At 40.2% G+C, this 22,621-nt stretch overlaps 1 protein-coding gene across 2 annotated transcripts in view; it reads left to right on the forward strand.

Annotated features, from left to right (window-relative positions):
* The window catches only part of grid2 (glutamate receptor, ionotropic, delta 2), a 522,539-nt gene that overhangs the window by 487,636 nt on the left and 12,282 nt on the right, over positions 1-22,621 (forward strand). For both annotated transcript variants that reach the window (XM_059338134.1, XM_059338135.1), the window contains exon 15: positions 19,622-19,862. In XM_059338134.1, coding sequence (XP_059194117.1) covers positions 19,622-19,862 — 241 coding nt within the window. The remainder of the gene's footprint in view (positions 1-19,621; positions 19,863-22,621) is intronic.

Consider the following 22,621-nt stretch of genomic DNA (forward strand, 5'->3'; position numbering starts at 1 on the left):
GTAGGAGAGAGGATTTCTTTTATTTTAATAGTTGCCAAAAATTGGGGGCTGTGAAATTTTCAAGCAGTCAATCGCAATCTCCGTCTGCAGCAACAAGCTCAGAATGCTGTGACGGCACCTTTCCAAAATACTAAGGGGGAAATGTGGTGGAACTAGTGTACAAGCCCAAGTGTCTTTCAAATGACACAGACTGCAATATCTACAGAAATGACATGGGCAGGATGTTGTTCTCATCAGTGGATGCTGTATATGGATCTCATACACTAAAAATGCTATTTCTAAAGCAGTAACACACAGCGCAGGGTGGATGGAGCAAAAGGCAGCCAAAAACCACTAGACTAATGGGAGGAATTATATAAGCGGCCAACATCTGCTAAGCCTGCCTAACCCTTCTCAGATGCCAGTATGGGCACAAGAGTCAGACATCACAGTCTCAGGGTAAGGATACTGTAGTTCAGTATCAGAATGCTCTTGTCAGGCATTTCTTTTGTCTTCCTGCAACTAATCTTTCATGTCTTTCCATGATATGTCAGAGGAAAAATATTGACTACAGCCTCAGGCTTTTTTTGTCTTTGTTTTAGAAGAACATATCCCATATCAAGATCTGTGTAAGGCGTTTGATTCTGTCTACTAAAACATGTTGTTAGATAAATTGCTTTTGTGGATCTGAATTCTTCTTAAAGCGTTTTTTCATAACTTTCAGGCAGATTCAGACTTTTCATTTTTTTCAAATCAAGACTAATGAATTACTTAGAAAAGTGCCCCACAGGGATCAATATTGGGTCCCCATGTATTTTAACTCTATACTGATTATATTAATTTTACACCTCTCAAATATGCTGATGATGCCATCTTGTATTCAATGCACAACAAAACATGTGCATGCCACCACAGCTCAAACTGTTAATGTGCCCATTCTTATTGATACCCTCAGTGGTTATCTAGTTGATATAGCACATGAGAATTTGGTGTGACTTACATTCTTATACTTGGGTAGAGTTTACTCCTTTGGAAACAGAAAAATTATCCATTATATTATCTGTAATGGATTTATGGATAATGTGCACTTCTTTAATGTATTCCAAAACAATTTAAAGTTAGAGACACTCGTTCCTCTGAGGGACTTTAAAGTTTTACTTGCTGATTTTGTTAATGATATTTTTGATTGTGTTAATTAATGTGTGGGAGTGTGTGTCTGATTTTTTTGGGTCTCGTTTGCAAAAGAGATCTTTATCTCAATGAAATGTCCTCTGTAAATAAATCTTGATAAAAAAATAAAGAAACAAGAAAATTAAATACTCTAAAGACAACACGAACGTGAGATGACACATTAATACACCAGTAATCGATAAAGATCCAAATAGTCTGTGATTGTGTGGTGTAATTTGAGAGGAAGTCTGCAACTTCAGGGGAGTGCTTACTTTATGTGTCTGTGTGTGTGTCAGCGAGTGTGTGCATTCTGCATACTTGAGGAGTGTTTACTATCTGCAGGTCCTTGGAGGTAATAAGAGAGATGAAAAAGAATTTATTTGCTTTGACACTTTGGAGAGAAAGAGAGAAGGGCAATGTCTGTAGAAATAGACAGACTGCTACAACTTCATCGTTTTCAACCACTTTGTTTGTTTGGAAGAAGCCATTGCCAGAGTGCAAGAGCATCACTACTTCATGTCTGTGTTTCTGTGTGTGTATGTGTGGCTCAGTGTATTTGTCAGCACTGTAGAACAAATAGTGTGCAACTGTGTATGTGCGTATGTGTGTGTGTATATAGGTGCTGCTGTTCTGTGATTGATGGAGACAGCCTCCAGATTTACCAGAGTCAGAAAACAGTAGCGTAAAGGGCTAGTCCGCTAATTTAAACTGACAGCTACTGACAAGTTGTTTTGAAGTGCTGAAGGGGCAAGATAGTGGAAAAAAATAAGCCCTCTCTCCCAGGCATATATTATTTCTGTCTGTGAGTGTCTACAGGCATTGATGTGAACGTTTAAAATAGAGGATTTAATCCATGGCAGATGGACATCTTGAAGGCGCCGCAGTCTAAGAAGATAAGCTGCGGGCCAGACATTTTATTGTGCATATTGAACATGATTACGTTTTACATTTCGATTGCAAGATAAATGAGGTTCCTCTTTGTGCGTGATCATTGTCAGGACTGCACAAATCTTGACTTCATCTTCAGTGTGGAATGCAGCAAATTTAGTGACAGTAGGTGATAAATGCCAGTAGGAATAAACATGGTCATTGGTATGATATCAGGGTCATCATTGCAGCGTGTTGTTTTCATAAAAATCTTCAGTTAAGGCACACATAGGGTGAGCTGCTATATGAATTTAATTATGGTAACACCACTTACTACATATATACTGGCAGTTTCTAACCTTATTCACTTGGGGGTTTTATACTTTTTTATATGAGGCCTTACTGCATAAGAACTTGTGTTTTTCTAGTCTGTTCTCATTTTCAACTAACTTACTCTGGACTTTCAACTAACTTCAATGTAAACCAATCCAGAGTGGTATGAGGGATAATAAATGATCAGAGAAAGTCTTCCAAAAGTCAGGTGATGTAGTATAAAGAGCATCAAAGTCTGCATAGGGAGTGGGACGGGTTGGATAGGGTGATAAAACAAGGAGACTTTGACGCAGGTGTAGGGGTATCTGGTTCAGATACACATTGCCTCCAGCAGGGGTACCAAAATATTTAGAGGTAAAGCTAATTTAGATCAATTTTGCTATCAGAAATTGACTAAATTAATATTTAATACTTTAAATGAATTAAAGTTATTTTCGGGGCACCACCTCTTTACTTAAAAAGAGGAAAGATAGCAAATCATAGTAAATCAGTCTCATAAAGTTAATAAATTATCAATTTGGAACATTGATTATTAATTATGAATATAATTATAATCAAATTACCTTATTAATATTTAGTAACGGTTGAAGGAATTTTTAGTTCTTTCCATAGCAGAGGTTAGCAAATCACTCATTCATGTGCAACATTAAAAGGAGAAGCATATTAATCCAAAAACATATTTATTCTAAATAAAGCAAAGCAAACAGAACACACAAAAACTAATCTAAAAGACTATTTACAGTGGAAATGTGGGTGAGAAAGAATGTGTAACAAAATGGCTGCCGAAAGGCGGTCATTTAAATAAATCAAAATGGCGGAAGCCCTTTTGTTCTTGAAGAACAATAGACCCTGCGGTCTTGAAGGTCTATGTGTTGTAGGAAGCCAAATTAAAGTATATTTCATGTGGATTAGTGTGTGAGCAAATCAAATGAGTTATAGTTAATTTACATGTAATGGGAGATAGGTAGAGCAACATTAATCATACAACTTCAAGTGATCTAACTACACAAAATATCCCAACAAATATACACACAGCAGATCAACACCATTGATTAAAGCTAAACAAACTTGTTCTTGCTTACTAACTGCCCAGTACTATACCACAGAGTCCAGAGTTGAAAGGGGAAAGCAGAAATCCTTTTGAGAAAGAATCTGGTTCCTGGTTGGGTTTTGGTGGTTGTAGCGTTGTTTGCTGTTGCTGGCTCCAGAAGCTTGGTGAGGGTCTCTGTGATTATGTCCAGTATAGATCACAGGCAGGAAACTTAGAAGCTTCGTGGTGAGCCCACTTGGTTTGGGCCTCACAGGCCTTCCCTTAGAGCTGGAGACAGAGGCGAATTGCCTGGTCTTTTGGAGTGCAGACCAGGACAGCAGGCATGCTGTCCCCCAGGGAGTTGAGGAGAGAGAGAAGAGCTGGAGATTGTCTGGTCTTCCTCCTGGAAGATCAGGACAGCAGACGTGCTGTCCTCCAGGGCGTCGAGAAGAGAGAGAAAGAAGGGATGGCTGCAGGAGACTTTTGTGTCTCAACCTGGAAGTTGTATTTCCTGTTGGTATCAGCCAATGAGACACCTTTAGGTATCTCCAGATACCTGTGGGGGTGGGGGTCGTTTGTCTTTGTTTGGGGAACAAAGAGGGACCTCCATCTTGAAGCATGGCATGAAGGAGTTGTTGAAATAATCCTCAATGCATTCAGTCATTAAATCCAAATGAAACTTGTAGAGTAGCTGTGACCCCTACACAGGAGACCGCTGTTAGTGTCCCAATGTGTAAGTAAAAGGCAAGGCAAGTTTATTTATATAGCACATTTCAAAACAAGAATTCAAATTGCAGATACAACTCATTGTAAAATAGCATTTACATATGATTAAAGACAGTCATTAGGGTGCTAGGATGGTCAAAGTGAGATCAAGTTAAAATAGAATAGAATTGCTATGAAAACAAGACACATTCCCAGGTCTTCCAATTTCCAAAGTGTCAATTTTGAGACTCACCAATCAAATATGTTTCTCTAGAATCACAAGGGCACCAACCAAGGGTGAAAATATGTAGAAGTACATTAATCTGAAACTCATTTGGTGTATCTTTTGAGCCTGCCAAGCTGGGGAGATCTGCATTTGCAAATATGAACCTTGTTTATTGCAGTAAATGTCCAGAAAGATGGATGCTCTCTGTAGAGTCATGTTTTATATTCTATTAGTAGGAAAGTTTGCACAACAACATAACATTTAATAACAAAGATACATTCATATTGTTGTTTTATGACCTGGCTGCAGGCAAGGATTCATTATTGGCCGAAGGGCTGATATTTGAGTGCTTCTAAAATAAAGCGATGGTACAGTGTTTTTCTGTGGGGGCCGTGGCAGTGAGTGCTCTATGACATGCTTGAGGGACCAAATGACGTACACAACAGCGACAAATCATAGCCACAATCACGGATACATCACACCTCAGAGACCATGGGTTAGATTGGTGTGATGAGTGTGCACTAGAGGCTGGTTTCATTCTCTACAAATGACATTAGCCTTTTAGACTGTGGCTTGTAATTATCCTGACCTCGTTTGTATGATAGTAACCATGGCAAAACATATCACCCATGAGCTCTGATTGCCTCAATTGAGATAGGATTGAATTGTGATGGATTGAAACTTTTTGAGTGATCTTCTCTTGGAAGGAAACGCATGTTCTTCCACATAAAGGGGATAGAAACATGTTTTTCCAAGATGTAAAAACTAAATTATGGGGTTCATTTGAGTAATGTGGCTAGGGATGGGTACCGAATTCGGTACTTTTATAGGTAACGACCGAATCCCGTCTGTACTACCGAGTACCGATTAATGTAAAATTAAACTGTACCATGTTTCGGTACCTAAACGGCGTTTCCTTTAAACTGATCATTGATTTCAACCTGTTTTCATTTGATTTCTTTGATTAACAAGCGTGCTGACAATCGCACTATTTTTTTTATTTTTTATTTATCTCCTCGTCTGGTCCTGTCTGCTCAACACGGCCACTAGCTGCTGCCGTCTTCCAACCCGGCGCAGAGACGAACAGCCGGCTCTAGGCCAGCTAGCCGCCAGCTGCTGTCTCTCCAATGTCTCTACCCGGGCTTGGCCTTCATCTGCCTCGAGATTGGACCTTCCTTACTCCGTTTGCTCTCTCCATTCTTCTGTAGACCAGTCATGAACAGCTAGCTGCTGCATCTCTGATCCTCCGCTAATACTCCGCTCTTCAACTCAGTAATATTACCTGCCACTTTACTCCAAACTGCCTCGCTGAAATTAAATCCCTTGGACTCCTGCGTCATCCTTGATATGTGCACAGAGCAGCCCGACTCAACTTTTTTTATTCCAACCATGCTATGGCCACAATACTGTCTGACCGGTGCTGCGCCGCACAGCTACGACGTCATCACAACAAATCACACGTGCACTTGCAACCTGAGAGCGCTCCTTTGTGTTGACAGCATCATCCACCTCCCAACCTCTGTTCCGGCATCCTTTGATAACACTGCAACCTTCGTGTTACAAAATGCACATTCACTCAACAATAAAGCACTGCTCATCCTGGATGTTATATTGTTTTGATATATTTTTTAAAGTTTATATTTTGAGAAATAAATGTGTTGAATTGAAAAATTTGAGATTTTATTATTAAACAAGTTAACATTTATTACCACATAAACAAACACAAAAGTACCGAAAATTGGTACCGTTGAGTACCAATACCGATTCCCAGGTACCGGGTATCGGTACCGTATCGGTTCAAATGTGAAAGGTACCCATCCCTAAATGTGGCAGTGCAAGGAAGAGTCATTTGCTCCTGAATCCAGCGAATGTTTCTCCCTCGTTGCCACATGTGTACATACATAAAAGATATAGCAAGGGCAAAGGGCATGCATATGTTTGTAAGTGATAACAATTATTTATTTTTCTCTCCTTCAGTCTTAATATATTTGATGCAGACAGTTATAAATCCAGTAATCCATGCATCCTTTCTTTCTTATTCTTTCCATAGCCTTAGCCCTTTCATGCATTTATTTCACATCCTATCCAGACGATAAATTGAAGTCCAACCACAGTAAGCGACGTGTCACTAATATGAAAGCAGTCCTCAACTGAAAGTTGTTTTTAAGTGATATTAAAGAGGTCTGGAACCCAGTGAATACAAAGTAAACTGTATACGACTCATAAAAAACATTTGTTTGTGATGCTTTCAGTATTCTGGCAAGCTTTTATCTACAGCAGCACTCATGACAATAAAATTGTCAGCAATAGTTAAAAAACTGTTGATGAACTGACTTGTGAAAGTTTGGTTATTGCAAACCTTGAAGTGAAATTTAATGAATCGTGTAGTGGAGTTTTTCTTCTGAAATGTATATGATAGAGATAAACCAAATTGCACCATTGAAGGACACGTATAAATGGCTTTTAAAGCTGCCTTTGCCCATGTAAATCTTACATTTTAGTCCCAGCAGAGGGGTTGTAAACAGAGACTGCAGAGGAGGGATATAATACTGCTCCAGCACTGTTCGCTCTCTATCACAGTTGTCTCAGGCATTTCTGAAGAACCACTTTGATACTAATACTGGAGGTGAAATAGGCTTTACTAATCAAGCACTGCTAATACTATATAATGTAAAAAAGTCTGTCTTTATTGTCCTTTTAATTATCTAATACATAGTTTTTAAGGAAGCTTACTCGCAAATGTGACAATTAGACTAGTTGTCATAAAAAGATGTTAGCATTGTAGTTTTTGTAGACCACAGACATGTTGATGCAAAATGTTCTTGGCACCCTTTCGTGTCTTTATAAGATGAACCAGGCTTTCAACTAACTCCAATGTAAAACCATCCACATCAATATTAGACACTTAGAGCAAGTGTCCCAAAGTCAGCTAATTTCCTCCCAGGAGAACTTGGTTCTTCCTGTTCATGTCCCAAGTGAAAGTGAAACTCAAGTTTCATAACAAATGTACTCATTCGAACCCAAACCATTATTTTTTTCCCAAACCAGCCAAGTAGAACTGTTGCCTTAACCTAACCAAGTAGTTTCTGTTTGAATTCACATTGTTAACCACATGTTTAAAACTGTGTCTGTAAACCATCAAACTGGGCTACCCAGTGCATCAAGAAGGGACATCAAGGGGTCCTTACAAAGCGTCAGAAAATGACTAGTAGGGAAAAAGAAAAGAGGTTGCACTTGTTCAGAAATCAATCTGTGTTCTACAGAAATGTACAATACCAACATTTCATTCTGGTGACTGGGTTGTAAATCTGTATATTTTCTACCTACAAAACTGCAGACAGAAAAGTATCCAAGATACCATCAGACCATATAATTTGCAAGCAAATTCGGGGCATTTAGTCAACAAGAGTGCAAGTATTATTTAATTAATTGATCAATCTACATAAAATCAATAGGCAATTATTTTATAATTTTTCAAGTCTTGAGCGGAAATATAGCAGCATTTCCAGTGTGATGGTCTTTTACTTTCCTTTGTCTCTTTGAATTACAACTCATTAACAAATTTCGGTTTTGGACTGTCTTTTGGACAAATCCAGACATTTGAATGTCAGCTTTGATAAACGTTTTCTGATAACTATACTGAGCAGCTGTGCCTTGTTTTTTAAGTTTGTAATTTATCACTTTTTCCCAATGATATTGCAGCAGCACTCATTGTCAGAGTGGAGCTTGATAGCCCATAAATGGATAACACTTTTGTGAATGTTACTGCAGTGAAAGTTTCCGGCCAAACAAAAGATGCCTGAGGCAGCTTTGGGTTGCTTACATAGAAGTCTGTTATATTGTATAAGAAGAATAAGTCAAGTCTTCAGAAGAAAAGAAAAAAGTTTTACTTAGTTCAAAATCCTCAGTGAGAAAACTGAGGTTTAGCTTCACTTCCTGTGCTCTTTGGGGCCCAATTGAGCATTTTAAATATTGACTTTAGTACTGGCATTTTCAGGGGTTTATTTTTAACTCTCTCGCTGTCAGTTTTCCTCCTTCTCATTGATTAATTTATAGTATTGACCATGTTTATAATATAACTCCAAATCCAGATTTTCATGTTGATCCCAAAATAAGGGGAAAAAGACCAAAATACATGCAGAGTGGAAAAAGAGGCACTTGCATACAACAATTAGAACAATTCCTGTACATGCATTATAGAAATAGAGCTCTCTCTCTCTCTCTCTCTCTCTCTCTCGCTCTCGCTCTCTCTCTCGCTCTCTCTCACACACACACACACATGCACACGCACGCACACACACACACACACACACACACACACACACACACACACATGCACGCAAAGTCATTCACACAGTGAGTTCAAGTTAAGCTGGAGGCTCTGAAGCCCTCAATTTGCAATCCATGGAAATCACTATCCATGGGGGGAAAAATAATGCATTTTTTCCAGGGGTGGTGAGCAAAGAAAGAAGGATTGTGTTTGTGTGTGAATGTGTGTGAATGTGTGTGAATGTGTGTGAATATGTGTGCGCGTGTGTGTATGAGTGTTTTTACAACACTGACATTGTTCCAGATGACAAAAAATTGATTTAATGTCAAGTGTCAATCTAATCTCTCTCACTGTCTTTGTCTAAGCTCTCTCACTCAAAAGCTGTCACTCTTCCACCAATCCATCACAGTAAAACTCAGCCCACACACTTAGTAGGCCTACATTCATTAAATCTTTATTAATCACAATTAATGATGGGGATGGGGATGTGTCTCTCTCTCTCTCTCTCTCTCTCTCGATGTGTAAATGATGGTTAATGACTGCTTGACTTCTGTGTGTTGTTTATCATAGTTCAGCTTGATAATCTGTTCCAGTTCACCCACACACTGTGACTTAATGGTGCTTAATTGAAAACTTTGTTGACAAAGTGTATGACATTGAACCCTGAGAGTACTAATTGGAATAATTAAGCTTTGCAAACTTTACTTGAGGGACCGAAGACTCATGGGTAAATGACCTCTCTTACCTCATTCCTTTAGCTTTAATGTAGTGACACACTGTTAATTGAAAGGATGACAAGACGGCTGAGTATTTGGCACTGATGTGTCACAATAGGACTGTCTCCTGAACTGTTGTGGTGACTTGTGCTCTATAGTTTCATGCCTTTCAAGGAGTGCATGTAGGGATAACTCTGCAGTAGGTACACATATCTGTGGATACAGATCATACCTCCTGTGCACTACAATGGTCCAGAACATTTTGATCAGAAGAAATGTGATGCAGCTTCAGAAACTATGCCATTTCAAAAAATAATAATTCATGCAAATTAAGCGTGCTAAAGAAAGCCAAAACAAATAAATTAACAGCAAACCTGCTGGTTACGCTAGTTAGCTAGCTAACTAGCTAGCCTCCTCGCTCTGGGGCTCCCATCTGCTCTTTTCCCGGCAAGGTAGTCTATTAAAGCGGCAGGAATGAGGCAGAAGGACTATTAGACCCAGTGCTGGCTACCAACCCGCTGTTTAGCTCCCTTTCTGTAACCAGTGTAGCAATAATACATGGTGGAATTAGCAAGCAAGCTAGCAATCTATCCAAAAGCTAAATAGGTAAAATTTTAAACAACTTTTGCTTCTTCCACACACTCTTGTCAAAGTGTAGAAAAGCACATTGCTTTTGCCGAATGAGTGGCAACTTTGTCCAGCTCATCAGTGTAGCACGAAAACATGGTAGAATTAGCAAGCTAGCTAAGTAGCCAGCCATCTGCTGCTGGCATCTAAAGCTTGGTTCTAAAGTGGGTAAGAAAAACAAGACGCTGTCTGGTCTCCTTCTCTCAGATCAAAAATCAAGCTGCGCTAAATGCACATTTCTCTGTAATGTTTGTCTTTGTGTTGTTTCTGCATTTGCAGCCTTTTTGCTAGTAATCTGTTTGTTTCTGCAGCAGAGTTTTTAAATTAGGCTAATTGTTTTGGCACATTTGCTTTTGTGGGCCACCATCTACCACATAATCAGTCATCTACAAAATCCTTGGTCACTGTTGCAAATATTTTTCTGGGAAAATCAACATGTTTGAAATTACGATGATGTCTGAGACAGTTCGCCATTATGAGAACTGATCCATCAAATGTGTCTGGGGCAGCTGAAATCCTCGCTATTCTTTAATGTGCACAAAGCTTTAGAATTTCAGCGAATATCCAGCCAGGTGGTAGACACTGCAACTTCGAGATAGAGGCCAGCATGTTATCTCTACCGCTGAAATGAGGCAGTGAAAATGCCCAGCCTACGACGAGGAAGGTCACTGGAGAGACCTCTGTGGTTTACTCTTTTTATATTTGGCACCAAAATAAACCTGCTCAAAAGCAAACTCAAATATTCACCACCAGTGCCGGAATAATATTTCGCCTGTCTGAGACGACTCCAGCAGTCTGTGGTTGAATAAACAGACTTTTCAGGGTATTGATGTGTGGCTGTGGGTCAGTGTGCTTCAGTCTCAGCTTCTTTTGGCTTTTATTTTTTACTAAAACACAGAGAGAGAATAATCAGTAGCAGGTGCACTTCGCTGACTGGGTCGATAGTGCTGAGGCTCTCCGCTCCTGACCAGCCCTCAGTCACTTTCTTACTTGTAAAAGTAATAAAATGATTTGGACAAATAAACTAAGAGAGTGCAGCATAGTTCAGATAGTCGCTGGTCTTGTGACACTTTTTTGATTATTTTTCTGACATGTTTGGCTTGTTCCTGGAGGCAGGTCACATAGCAAAGCACGACATGATGTCATAATAATAATCCAATGCCGTATTGATTCCCACTCATCTCTACAGGCAGGTCAAAAATCCGGTTCAGCAGACCTGCAGCTTGTGGTGATACAGCATCTAAGGATCCTTCAGTGGGTTGTTGGCTGACATGGGTGCTTGAGCTCTGCTCTCTAGTTGAAAGCTGGCCTCCCTAATCACTATGTCACTCTCACCTACACAGAGTAATTGAAATACCCGCAGCCACACAAGGTTTCACCTTGAGAAGCTAGCTGAATGTCTCTATCACTTGGGCTTGTTTTAGTGAACATATTTTCACAAATAAAGCATATATTCACACATTCCTAAACTCTGACAGCAAAATGATGAACTATTCTGACCCTGCAGGCATCAGAACTACAGTGAAACTGCTTACCTACTTGTTTTTTTACTTTATAATTGCAAAAATGAACATGATTCTCCTTCATGTTTTCCGGTGAGGCTAACACCAGTGAGGCAGCCAGTGTTCTTCTCATTTAAGGAGATGACAGCCAACTGTCATCAAGAGCAACAAACTCATTTTAGCATAACACCTCTGTCTCTCATCCCCATCTTCTACCCCGACTGCTCATTTCATTTGACACTTTGTTCACTCATCTCATCATTTGTCTTCTCTCTCCCAGCCCTCTTCTCCTGTCCTATCCCGTCTTCCCTTCTTTCTCGCCTGCACTCTTCTTTCCTCTATTGTATGTTGTCAGCCATCCATCCAGGTTGAACACACACCTTGCTTTTTCCGTTTTGCTCCCCTCACATTTTCTCACTCAATTTTCCATCTTCCCCTTTTCTCCGACTCTCTCCTGTCTCTTCCCCCTCCATCTTCACGTTCCCGCTCCACCTCTCACCTCACTGTAACTTCCACTTTTCAATGTCTCCAACTTAAAATTGTGTTTGCCACTGAGGTGACAGGAGAAGAATATTCGTATAAAAGAGCAAGACTGTCTGTCTGTTGTGGCTGCAGACTTATTCCGCTGTTCCTCAGACAATGCTATGCTCCACTATGACGCACTACGCCTCAACACCTCTCACAGAAACAGTAAAGAGGTATCTCTAGCCAGGTCTGAAATTCACTGAACTGTTCACATTATGCTTGATCATCTAACCCACACTACTCTGCATTTTAACTGGCTACAGCTGCAGTAAAGCCTGCTACTGGGGAAAGAGCAGCATGGGACATAATCTGTATTTATAGGGGCCCTATGGATGGGCCAGGGGAAGACTGCAGAATCAACACAATATATGGAGTTACAGTGCATTTAAAGGGGCAATAAGTGAGATTTTTACTGTCCCATAGCAGAAAATAGCCATAATATATCTTGAGGGGGTTGATAGCCGAGTTGATCAATACCAATGACTCACCGATCAGTTTGCCAGGTGCTGAGATAACAGGCTTTCAAAACTCACTTTGTATCCTGTAGTCTCTGTTTGGCCTCACCATCCATTTGAGTTAGAAATACACTCCCCGCCCCCAGTAGTGGTGCAGCAACACAGTGTGAAATCTCTTAACAGTCCATTTTCACTCCAGTAGGGATATCATTTATAACATTAGAGACTGCTCATTAAAACTGTTACAAATAGATGTTGCTGTCAAATGAAGTCAAATGAACTCCTGGAAGCCCACGTTTTGAGTCTTATACGGAACACCTGTCCCCATAATTGTTACTTAATTAAATATGAAGCATTTTTGTTTGGAAGAAAATACACACAAGACTGACAGCTCCCTCGCTGAACTGCTGCAGCTCGCACCAGAGCAGTGTCCACACAGACAGTGTTTCTGCTACTGCGCTGCTGTGTCTATAGATAATAGATCATATTTGATTTCTACTGTTGTTTTTCCACTAATGAATGTCGGTACTGTTCTAATTTATGGAGCTGTGTAATTCACTGCATGTTCCACATCAGAATATTTCTTTTTATGCCCCTCACATATTCTTCACATATAGACTTTGAAACTGTAGTAAAGGTGAAACATAATTTCACTCGTGAAGATCAGCCTGAAGAACTTTGCAAAAATGTCCTCATTCTGTACAAGAGCACACGTGTTTCTCCACAGCAGAGAGATAACATATGAAAGAGCATGATTTATTCATGTCCATGTCTTTCCTGGCATTATGTGAAGAGTCATGCTTTCTTAATTAAATATGCGTCCACAGTGCATTTATGCGACCATACATACGGTTTTCATGTGATACTCCGTGAGCCACTTCCTCTCTCGCTCTCTCTCCATGCCTGTGTGTGATCTCAGTTTAATTTGCCATGAATGTGTTTTGTCACCTGACCAAATCCTCATCGTCCTCTCATCTTTCACATGCTCTTTTATCTAAATCACTATGGTGTCCTTCTTTTTTTTCAGCCTGAGTCAACTAATAATGTGTGATCATCCCACCATCAAGGCTGCTGCCAAAGAGTTGCCATGGCAACATCTAGTCCACGCAGTAACGGCCACTGCGGAGGAACGGGGAGGCAGAGACAGAGCGCGCACATACAGACAAACACACACACGGAGACACACAACAGTTACCCCCCACCACACAGGAAACCCTTGCTCATTTGCTTTAACAGCTAGTGGGAGTGTTAAAGTCATTATAGATCTCCCCAGTCAAAGTCAATGATCTTAAAGCAAGGTGATAACTCATTAAACACACACGGTGTTAATGCAGCTCACAGCACACCAGCTGTTTCATAGGCATACCCACAGACGCATGCACACTGTAATAAGACGTTGTTACTAGACAAATACATGCAGTCATGCTGTATACAGACAGACACACATAGGACAGATGTTTCACACAAAAATGGCCATAACACTTCCTTTCCCCTATCACAGACACTTTACTGCTTTCACACATGGAGCTGACATGTTAACTTGCAGTTACATAGCAACACCTGTATTATATAATGCAGGACATGACACTAACACCGCTACTGTACAGCCTGCAGTGACATATAGTAGGCGTTTTTTTTAGTGATTAAAGTGATCTATTTCTCGATCTCTCAGGCAGCAGTGTGCTGACTGATGACGCCTTGAGCAAAAAAAAAACACTAACAGACCCTGAAGGAAGGAAAACTAAGAAACACATCTAAGTGTACACTCCCTCAGATCTATATTCTTCATATTCAGGCTGAAATTAAAGGGGAAAAAGTTTCGGATAACTGTGGAGGGAAAAGAACACTGCTGTGGGGAAAATAAATTAGTTGTCAGATTTCCTCTCCTGTGCTTTATCATGAACTCTATCAAACTCTGTTTAATGTAGTGGATCTTTCATGAGGACATAAAGATTGTGACACACACGCACAAACTTTAATTAGCTACTTATGTCAGTTTGTCATTGTTTGGAACAAACAGTGCATTGCAGAATTGTAGTTTATTTTGAGTGTGGGACTAGGTGTTTACTCCTTGTGTGTTTTTTCACATTTCTATCTGTGCTCCTGCGTGTTTGTACATATATGTGTGCACAGGCAAATTTGTGTTTTCAAGGGAAGATGTGTCTCTTTTGGTGAGACAGCGACAGACGAATTAGAGATTCTAGACAGATGGTGTACTGCAGGAAACCTTTGACTCAACCTGTGTTTTTGTCAGGCAGCTCACAGTGGCCTTTCATCCTGCCTGTCAGCTATGGGATAGAGATAAATGAAGAGCAGCAGCAGCCACTTTTGTGTTTAAAAAATGATCATCAGCATGCTCAATTTTTCTCATAAAGCTGAAGTATATTCCTTGCTGCCATGAGTAAACAGAGATCTCCACTAGTCTTGCTTGTAACTGATTTTACATGTGCAGAGTCATGTACTTACGTAATCTACAAGTGACAAAGCACTCAACGGATACATTAAAGAATTAGAACTGGAATTACTCAGGCATGGTTGTGTTTTATGTATGAGTTATCATATTTGGATTGCCTTAATATTTAAAATGACAATGTAATGTAATGTAACATGTAAACATCTTCCGCTTAACTTTTGGCTTGCATCATCTGTCCAAACGCATCATATTCTACTTTTGCAGAGTTAAATCACTGTATTTGTTGTATATCTGTGGGCAGCATCTTAACCTCAATGAGATAAATGTAAGGTAACTGTTATGTGTGTTTCTATGAGTGCATGTCAGCATTAGGGTTTGATGGTTTGATTCAGAGGCCTATCAGGGAAGCAGCTTTTGCATAACTCTGATAGGCCAATTAGTGCAGAATGATAGATGATGAGCTCAGCGGGCAGACAGGGTCGTAATAGAGGGGAGAGAGAAAGCACTCTGTCCTGAATCTCAAATCTGCTCCGCGCCGTCCTCCCTCAAAGTTACATGCAGCTTTGTCACATCCTTGTAATTCCTCTGATGAAAGTCTCCCTTTGAAATGTTTGTTTGTATGTTTTGATCTGTTTGATCTTTGATCAAGTTGGGAGTAAGCCTTTTATTTATTTTTTTCTTTGTTGTTTTGTTTGCCATCCTTTTGATTGTCTACAGTAGGGGTTGGAAGATGTTGGCATTTAGTGAGTCTTTTAATACATTTTTGAAAATCAAAGTGTTTTGTTCACTTACAAATGCAACTGTTATATGTTATTTGCTGCTTAAAAGTGTGATTTGTAATTACTAGCCACACACTCCAAAAAGATAGGGGGCAGTATTTCACCTTGTGCCAGTAATGTATAATTCCCTCCCTCATCAAGATTGTGTTAGTTACGTAAAAACCTTGCTATGTCCTCAAAAATGTTTTAGCAAACTTTCCTGGCGTGATAACTCGTTCAGCAGAGTGCACAGGGAGTAAGAGCCGGGCAGCAAGGAGGCACAGGTGGATCCAATGCAAAGTCAGGTGTGCAGTCAGTCTGCGTGGTAGACGGTGTGTCTTGCTAGCTCCATGGCTAAGCTAAGTCAGTATGATTTTATGCAGCCTTCTCTCTGATATCACCATAATGCAGCTGTCCGTGCTATGGTTTGTAATGTTGACAAAAGAAAGACACAGGTTTATGCTCCTAGCCTAGCCTGCTTCCTGGCTTGCTTGCCTGCCTCACTTCAGCTCCCTCTCGCATCGCCGCCTGTGACTCCTCTCTTCATGCTGTTGTTCTCTCTGCACTTCACTGAACAAGCAAACTCTCTGGAGATGGAAATCAGACTCTCCAGGGATCCATTTATTAAACGCATGATATCAGTCTGGGTATAGATCTTTTAATTTATAAATTTTAGTTTCAGATTAAATCTAAAGATGCTTTACAGCTAACGGTGTAGCTACATACTTGTTTGTCCTCTTTGATGGCAGACTACAGGCTACAGTGACTGAATACCACCTCTCAAGGCACATGTGGTATAACAAGACAGGATTGGCCAGGGCTAGCTGCTTAGCATGCTAATTTTACAAAATATCTCTGCAACATAATGCAGACACCTTTACTTCTTCGCATTCTGTTGATAGTGTGAGTTTTAAACAAAAATCTGCCCAAATATAGCAAATTACACCACATTACATTTAATGTTACGTTGCCTAGCTTTATACTGTAACTCATGGATGCATGCTGTTGGAAGTTACGTGACATCTCACACTATACGTTTGAAGCGTATAATACAGTGGCATCTAAACATGTAATGTGTTACTTACATTCAGCTTATAATAGGCCTGCTTATACAGTGGCATGGAAATGATACATTGTATTAGATATACATTTCAGGCTACCCTTAATTAATGATTACAGCAATAAAACAATATGCTTCATAAAATACGAGCATGTAAATTGCATTTCTTGATAAGGAAGCACACATGATTTGGCATGGTTTTCCACCATTAATTCTAGCAATAGAGATGGGTCCCAGCGCATGAGTGGGCCTGAGCCTGGAGCTTTGCAACAGGATGCTGTTGGGATATTTGACTAATACATTCAGGTGGCATCGCTGTTGCTATCTGCAAAGAAAGAAATGTTAATTACCTTTTCCAGTTTATTTGTTTTTTTCCCCAAAGGTCACCAGTAAACCCCTGTGGTAGAATTTTGTCACAAAAGCATTTCCGTCTATACTAATTATGTTCACAGATGTTAAAGTAGATGAAACAAAAAAATGCCACTGCTTTTTTCCACTCCTTAAAAGCCCCACAAAAATCTGTGTGACATGACATTTGCGACACATAGGAACAGTCAACTCATGAGCACAGATAACAGACGGCAACTCCAAACGTAAAGCATGCTTCTTTCTTTCGACAGACATGAAAAGACATCAACTCAGACAAGAAATCTTTAGAAGTTGGCAGAATTCCAAGCAAGAAATGATGAAATATTTTGACAAAACATTGCCTGGCGTCTTTGATTGGTGGGATCGCTCATATTCCATCTCATTAGCTTGAGTGTAATCCGTCTTTCTCCAAAGCCGTCTGTCAGAGTGCAGACTTGTTTGTGTGCATGAAGCATCTGTTGTCAAAGTGACAGATAAAAAGGTCAGTACTGTATGAAAGGCACAACACTTTTCTGGTAAAAAGCTTGTTTTAACTTTCAAAAACAGTGATTTTTTTCTGTGAAACTGTCATCAGTTAAGAGCAAAGGATGCTGTTTAAATTTTGATTAAACACAGGCACTGTTCAAAAACTTTATCTTAGCAATGTCAACTTGCATATCAACAGTGTGCCCTGCATGCAACAGTAAAGTGTTTTTGCTATTGCTCCTCCAGCAATCAGCAATCTAGTTCTCAGTGTGTGCAGGGAGTGGTCAAGCATGAAGCAATTTCAGAGTCCTGTGTTATACAGTACAATATTGCAGCCCGAAAGTAACATATTTGAAAGAAAAGGGGAACAGGGCCCTCTGCAATACTAAAAAAGAACAGATGCAGGATTGGTATGCCATGAGGGATTTCTACTCTGACTACCTCTTCTTCATGCCAGTAGAGTGGTAACCAGGGCATACAACTAGGCCAGTGTTGCCACAATACCACTACTGCTGAACACTACTGCAGATCTTTTTGAATTAATTTGTTTTCAGTCAATGTTGCATATCATCTACACAAAGTCTTATCTAATCTTGGCACTAATCTGCGCTGATCTGAGCCAAACAATCCCACAATCAAGCCGGCAGTTGGTGGACATGATCTCGTATTGGGATGACTGTGGATTTGGATTTGTTTTTTCTTCTGTTATTTTTTCTCCTCTCCTCTCTCCTCTCCTCTCCTCTCCTCTCCCCTCCTCTCCTCTCCTCTCCTCTCCTCTCCTCTCCTCTCCTCTCCTCTCCTCTCCTCATTCTGTCCCATATCAATTACAGCCACATATTAACCATGTAGTTCCCCAGTCCCACTAGCTCAGTAGAGCCCAGGAAGTGATGAGAGAGTGTACCTAAATGAGAGCGACGTGGCCATAGAGCGACATGCTGAGCCTATTTAGCTGATTTACATTGAAAAGAGCAGTGTTTTCTGGCTATTGTGGATAAAATTAATTATGTAAACTGTCTCGAGGGCTCATTTGCATTTTCTGATTGATTTCAGTCCATTTTGTGTATTCCGCATGAGGCAAACTGAAGATGAGAGATGGGCACTGTCATTCATGTCAGCATGTTGTCACTGAAATTGCAGGAGGGGTTTGTCTCCAGGAAGTTGTGCGGATAATTGCAAACATCTGTCTCCATGTACACATGTATGAATCCTGTTTAACTTTGCTTTGACATGCATGCAGTCAAGTCTGAGACTTTGTTCATCTCTGAATGTGTATCTACCCTGCTGGTGTCAATCAGTGTGGTGGCTTAGTTTATCTACGAGGGATTATTTGCATCTATTTGTTTTCTGTGTTAGTATTTATTTGCCTGTGAGGGAGGTGTATGCATAAATATGCTCAGACACACATTCCCACATCGCCTTTTTCCTCTTTGTCTCTCCCTTTCCCCTCGCCCCTCTCTCCTCCAAGCCAGATCGCTTGTTAAATATCCAGCCGAATACTAACAGAGCCTCCGTACGCCTGTCTGTCTGTGTGTGTCTGCAGCTCTCTTCCAAACCAAAACGAACGACCCAGTTAAATAATAAGCTGAAGGCTAACAGAGGGACCCCATCAACCTCTGAGCTGTATCCTCTCTGAAGCCATCAATCGTGGGACTAAAGCTAGGCTGCATAATGACATTGTGGCAGTGTACTCGCACTGTGCTGCAAAACATATTAATGTTAGCCATAATGAGTTTGACAGCCCAATATGGTTGTCAGGGATCAGGGAGGATTTAAACTGGCAAACACTGCCCTCAAATGGAAGAGACGAGCTATAGCAACTGCAGTAAAAGCTGCAGTGCTGTCAGGTTTTGTGCACTTTACTTGTGCGAATATTTTTCTTTCTCCATGATTGTTTTGAAGCAATTTTGGCTCTGTAATCATTCAAATGGCACTCAGACACCATCAATTATCAAACCAAATAACTAAACTGGACAGCGCCGTCTGACTCTTTTGAATGATTCTGGCGTGTTGCATATTAACACATCTGCACATTCATCCATGTATTCCTTTCATGCATGCTTTCTCCTCTAAGTATTTTACGAAGATTTGTAAACTTGCAGCTTCTTCTGTTGCTCCATGTTTATATGTCTGTGTCTTCTCCATGTATCCTAGAATCTTGGAGCTCCAGCAGAATGGCGATATGGATATTTTGAAACTCAAGTGGTGGCCCAAGGACAGCCCCTGTGACCTCTACAGCTCAGTCCAGACACGACAGCGTGGAAACGCCCTGGACATCCACAGCTTTGCCGGCGTTTTCTGCGTCCTGGCAGCCGGCGTGGTGCTTTCCTGCCTCATCGCCATGGTGGAAAGCTGGTGGTCACGGAGGAAGGGATCCAGGGTCCCCTCCAAGGAGGTAGGGGGATGGATGGGTGACTGAAAGGAGGAGTGATGGTACAGAGAGAGGTATAGGCTGTATAATACATCTCATGTCTTCTCCTATGTTGTGAGAGGGGAAAGAAGTGGTGTAATAGGTAGGAAAAAGTAGGAAAGGAGGGATCAAAAAAGTGGACAGCTGATGATTGGATGGATGATGGGTTTAGTTAAGGTCTAGTTGAGTCAATACAAGGTCTAGACTGTGTAGCCAAGGATGCTAAGGTGAAAAAAAATCTTAATTGCTCAGTCAGGACGCAGGAAGAGATACGAGCATGGCATTCCTTGGAAAGGAGTTGTGACACTGACAGCATTTGGAACCTCCAAAAACCTCCAATGATCACAATGTCATTTCCCCTGAACTAAATTTGCACACAGGCAACATCAGCAACACTGTACTGATAGCACAGGCTAGAGATGAATTTTTTTCTAGGCTTTTGCACATTGTGTCAGAAAGAATCATGGAGGTGCTATATTACATCTCCAGTGATATAACCCACATTGATCTTTGTATTCTTGTGTATATAAATCTCTACATATGTAGGAAGGGAATTAAAGGTCAAACAGTACTTGAATGTTTTCAGAAGCCGCGGTATTAATTTTATCTTCTCACCCACAATCTCGATTTTAATAAGAATGTCAGCTTGTAAAGCATCCTGTCATCTTATTAATTCTAGTTTCATTTTTTTTATCTAACTCTGCGTACTTAAAGTTAACATCAAATTATCACAATGATTACCGCAAGACATTCCCTGCCAAAAGCTAATTTAACTTACTTGAAAGGGAGTTCATTGAGTTTTGACTCACCCCACGCTCAGTCCTCATTAGTTGATAAAAGTGCTTTCATATAAAACCCTGATACCAAAGAAGTTGGGACATTGTCTAAAACGAATGAAGAACAAATAAATTGGGTACTTTTTTTTTTTTTTATTCACCAAGGAATCACAGTACCACTGTCTTGTTCGTACAAAACTATTTTTGAACTGGGCTCCATCTACTAAAACTGTCCTACTATTAGCCAAGATTTTCCCTACCAGAGAGTCCAGTCTCTCTCCCTATGTGCTTGAGCCTTCCTTTCATCCAGAGCGAGGGCCAGAGCAAGTAGCAAGCATTTTTACTTCCATGGATATTCCGTATCATAGCAACCAGATGTAACAAAAGCGCCTCACCTGAAAAAATGCTGCACCTCCAGAGTGCTCTCAAGCACTCCCAGCTGTTTTTAAGACAAGCACCTGGCGTTTTTATCTTGGAAAAAACGATACACTTGCAGAAACCAAGAACACAGGATTGAGAAAAAAAAGAGAATAGCCTGTAAGTGGCCTTCATGGAAAAGTCAAGACAAAAGGGGGAGCTGAAAAGGCCATAATATTAATAATTAAAACACAGCTGTACTACAGCCTGACACAGCTAAATGTGCAAAACTCAGCAACTTGTTTATGATTAAAACTTCTACAGTGCTCTCATATTTGTGAAAATAAAAATATATATAATAGTAAATAGTACTATAATAGTACTTTAATAGTAAAGCTATAATTATATATCTGCAGTATAAGGTTGTGAACTAAAGTTGGATGGTCCATCGCATGAAAGTCCCAGACTGAAAATATGTCCCACTCTTAATGTAGCTGTCTTTACAGCTAACTATTCAGTCCCCCATGTTTACATTGTACCACAGAATTCCTGTATTTCTTTACACCCTGACAATACACGGTCACAGTCCAGAATCTCAATATGAATTGAAACTAAGTATTTACTCTGTAATGTATTCAGTATTCTGCTCTTGCGTACCCTCACCTTTTTTAAATGTTTTATTAATGCTATGTTGATGGTGTCGATTAATTTAAAATGAGGCAAATGTGTCAGTGTCAACAGGGTAATCAACCACTTATTTTTCTGAAAAGTTAATGTTTTGGAGAAAAGTGGAGACCGGCAACGTTAAAAGCTGAATACAAAAGCAGCCGGATGGCCTGTTTGGATGCTGCAGCGTGCCTTGACCAAGTCAGAAACACTGACTCACAGTATTAAATACAGATATTTATACCGGGGCTCTCTTCAAAACAGTGGCAACACTCCACCTTGCAAATTAGCAGCAGCACCCTGTGAAATATCCAATCAGCCTATATGCGGTTGATCACCTCAGCAGGGATATCATTTGAGGCAATCAAAGTGATGCTGGCAACATCTTTCCCTTGTAGACACCCTGCAGTCTGTTTTGATTTGGTAGCTTTGTTTGCTTCACTGTCGCAAAGACAGGTAACATCTTAAAAGAAAAACGCAAATGGAAGCTTGTTTAGTTGTATTTCTATTAAATAGAAGCAATTGTGCAAGCTCAGCCCCTCTTCGCCAGAATAAAACAGAGTGGCAGGCCAGCCATGGTGTCAAGCTCTTTATTTCAGCTGTATTATCCACAAAGGGATTTGTAGTGGCTTCCAATTCAACTTCCAACTTCCAGCACCCACCTTGTCACCTCTCATGCCTACTGCCGTGTTTACCAAAACACAGAGGGGGAAAAGTGTTCAAGTAAATAATTTTAATCAAAACAGTGAAATTGCAGCAAAGTGTAGCAAATTTGGTATGCAAAACATGTCACTGATGAACTGAAAGAAATGTAATTGTGTGTGAAATAATATTTTCACTTTTGGTTTAGAGTTAATTATTTATGTGTTGGTAACAAATTAGACTGAGGCATGAAGCTGCACCGATTAATTTCAAGTGAAAAAATTGTTTTCCATCAGGTAAATT

The sequence above is a fragment of the Centropristis striata genome, chromosome 7 (genome assembly GCF_030273125.1).
Source record: "Centropristis striata isolate RG_2023a ecotype Rhode Island chromosome 7, C.striata_1.0, whole genome shotgun sequence".
Classification (NCBI taxonomy): domain Eukaryota; kingdom Metazoa; phylum Chordata; class Actinopteri; order Perciformes; family Serranidae; genus Centropristis; species Centropristis striata.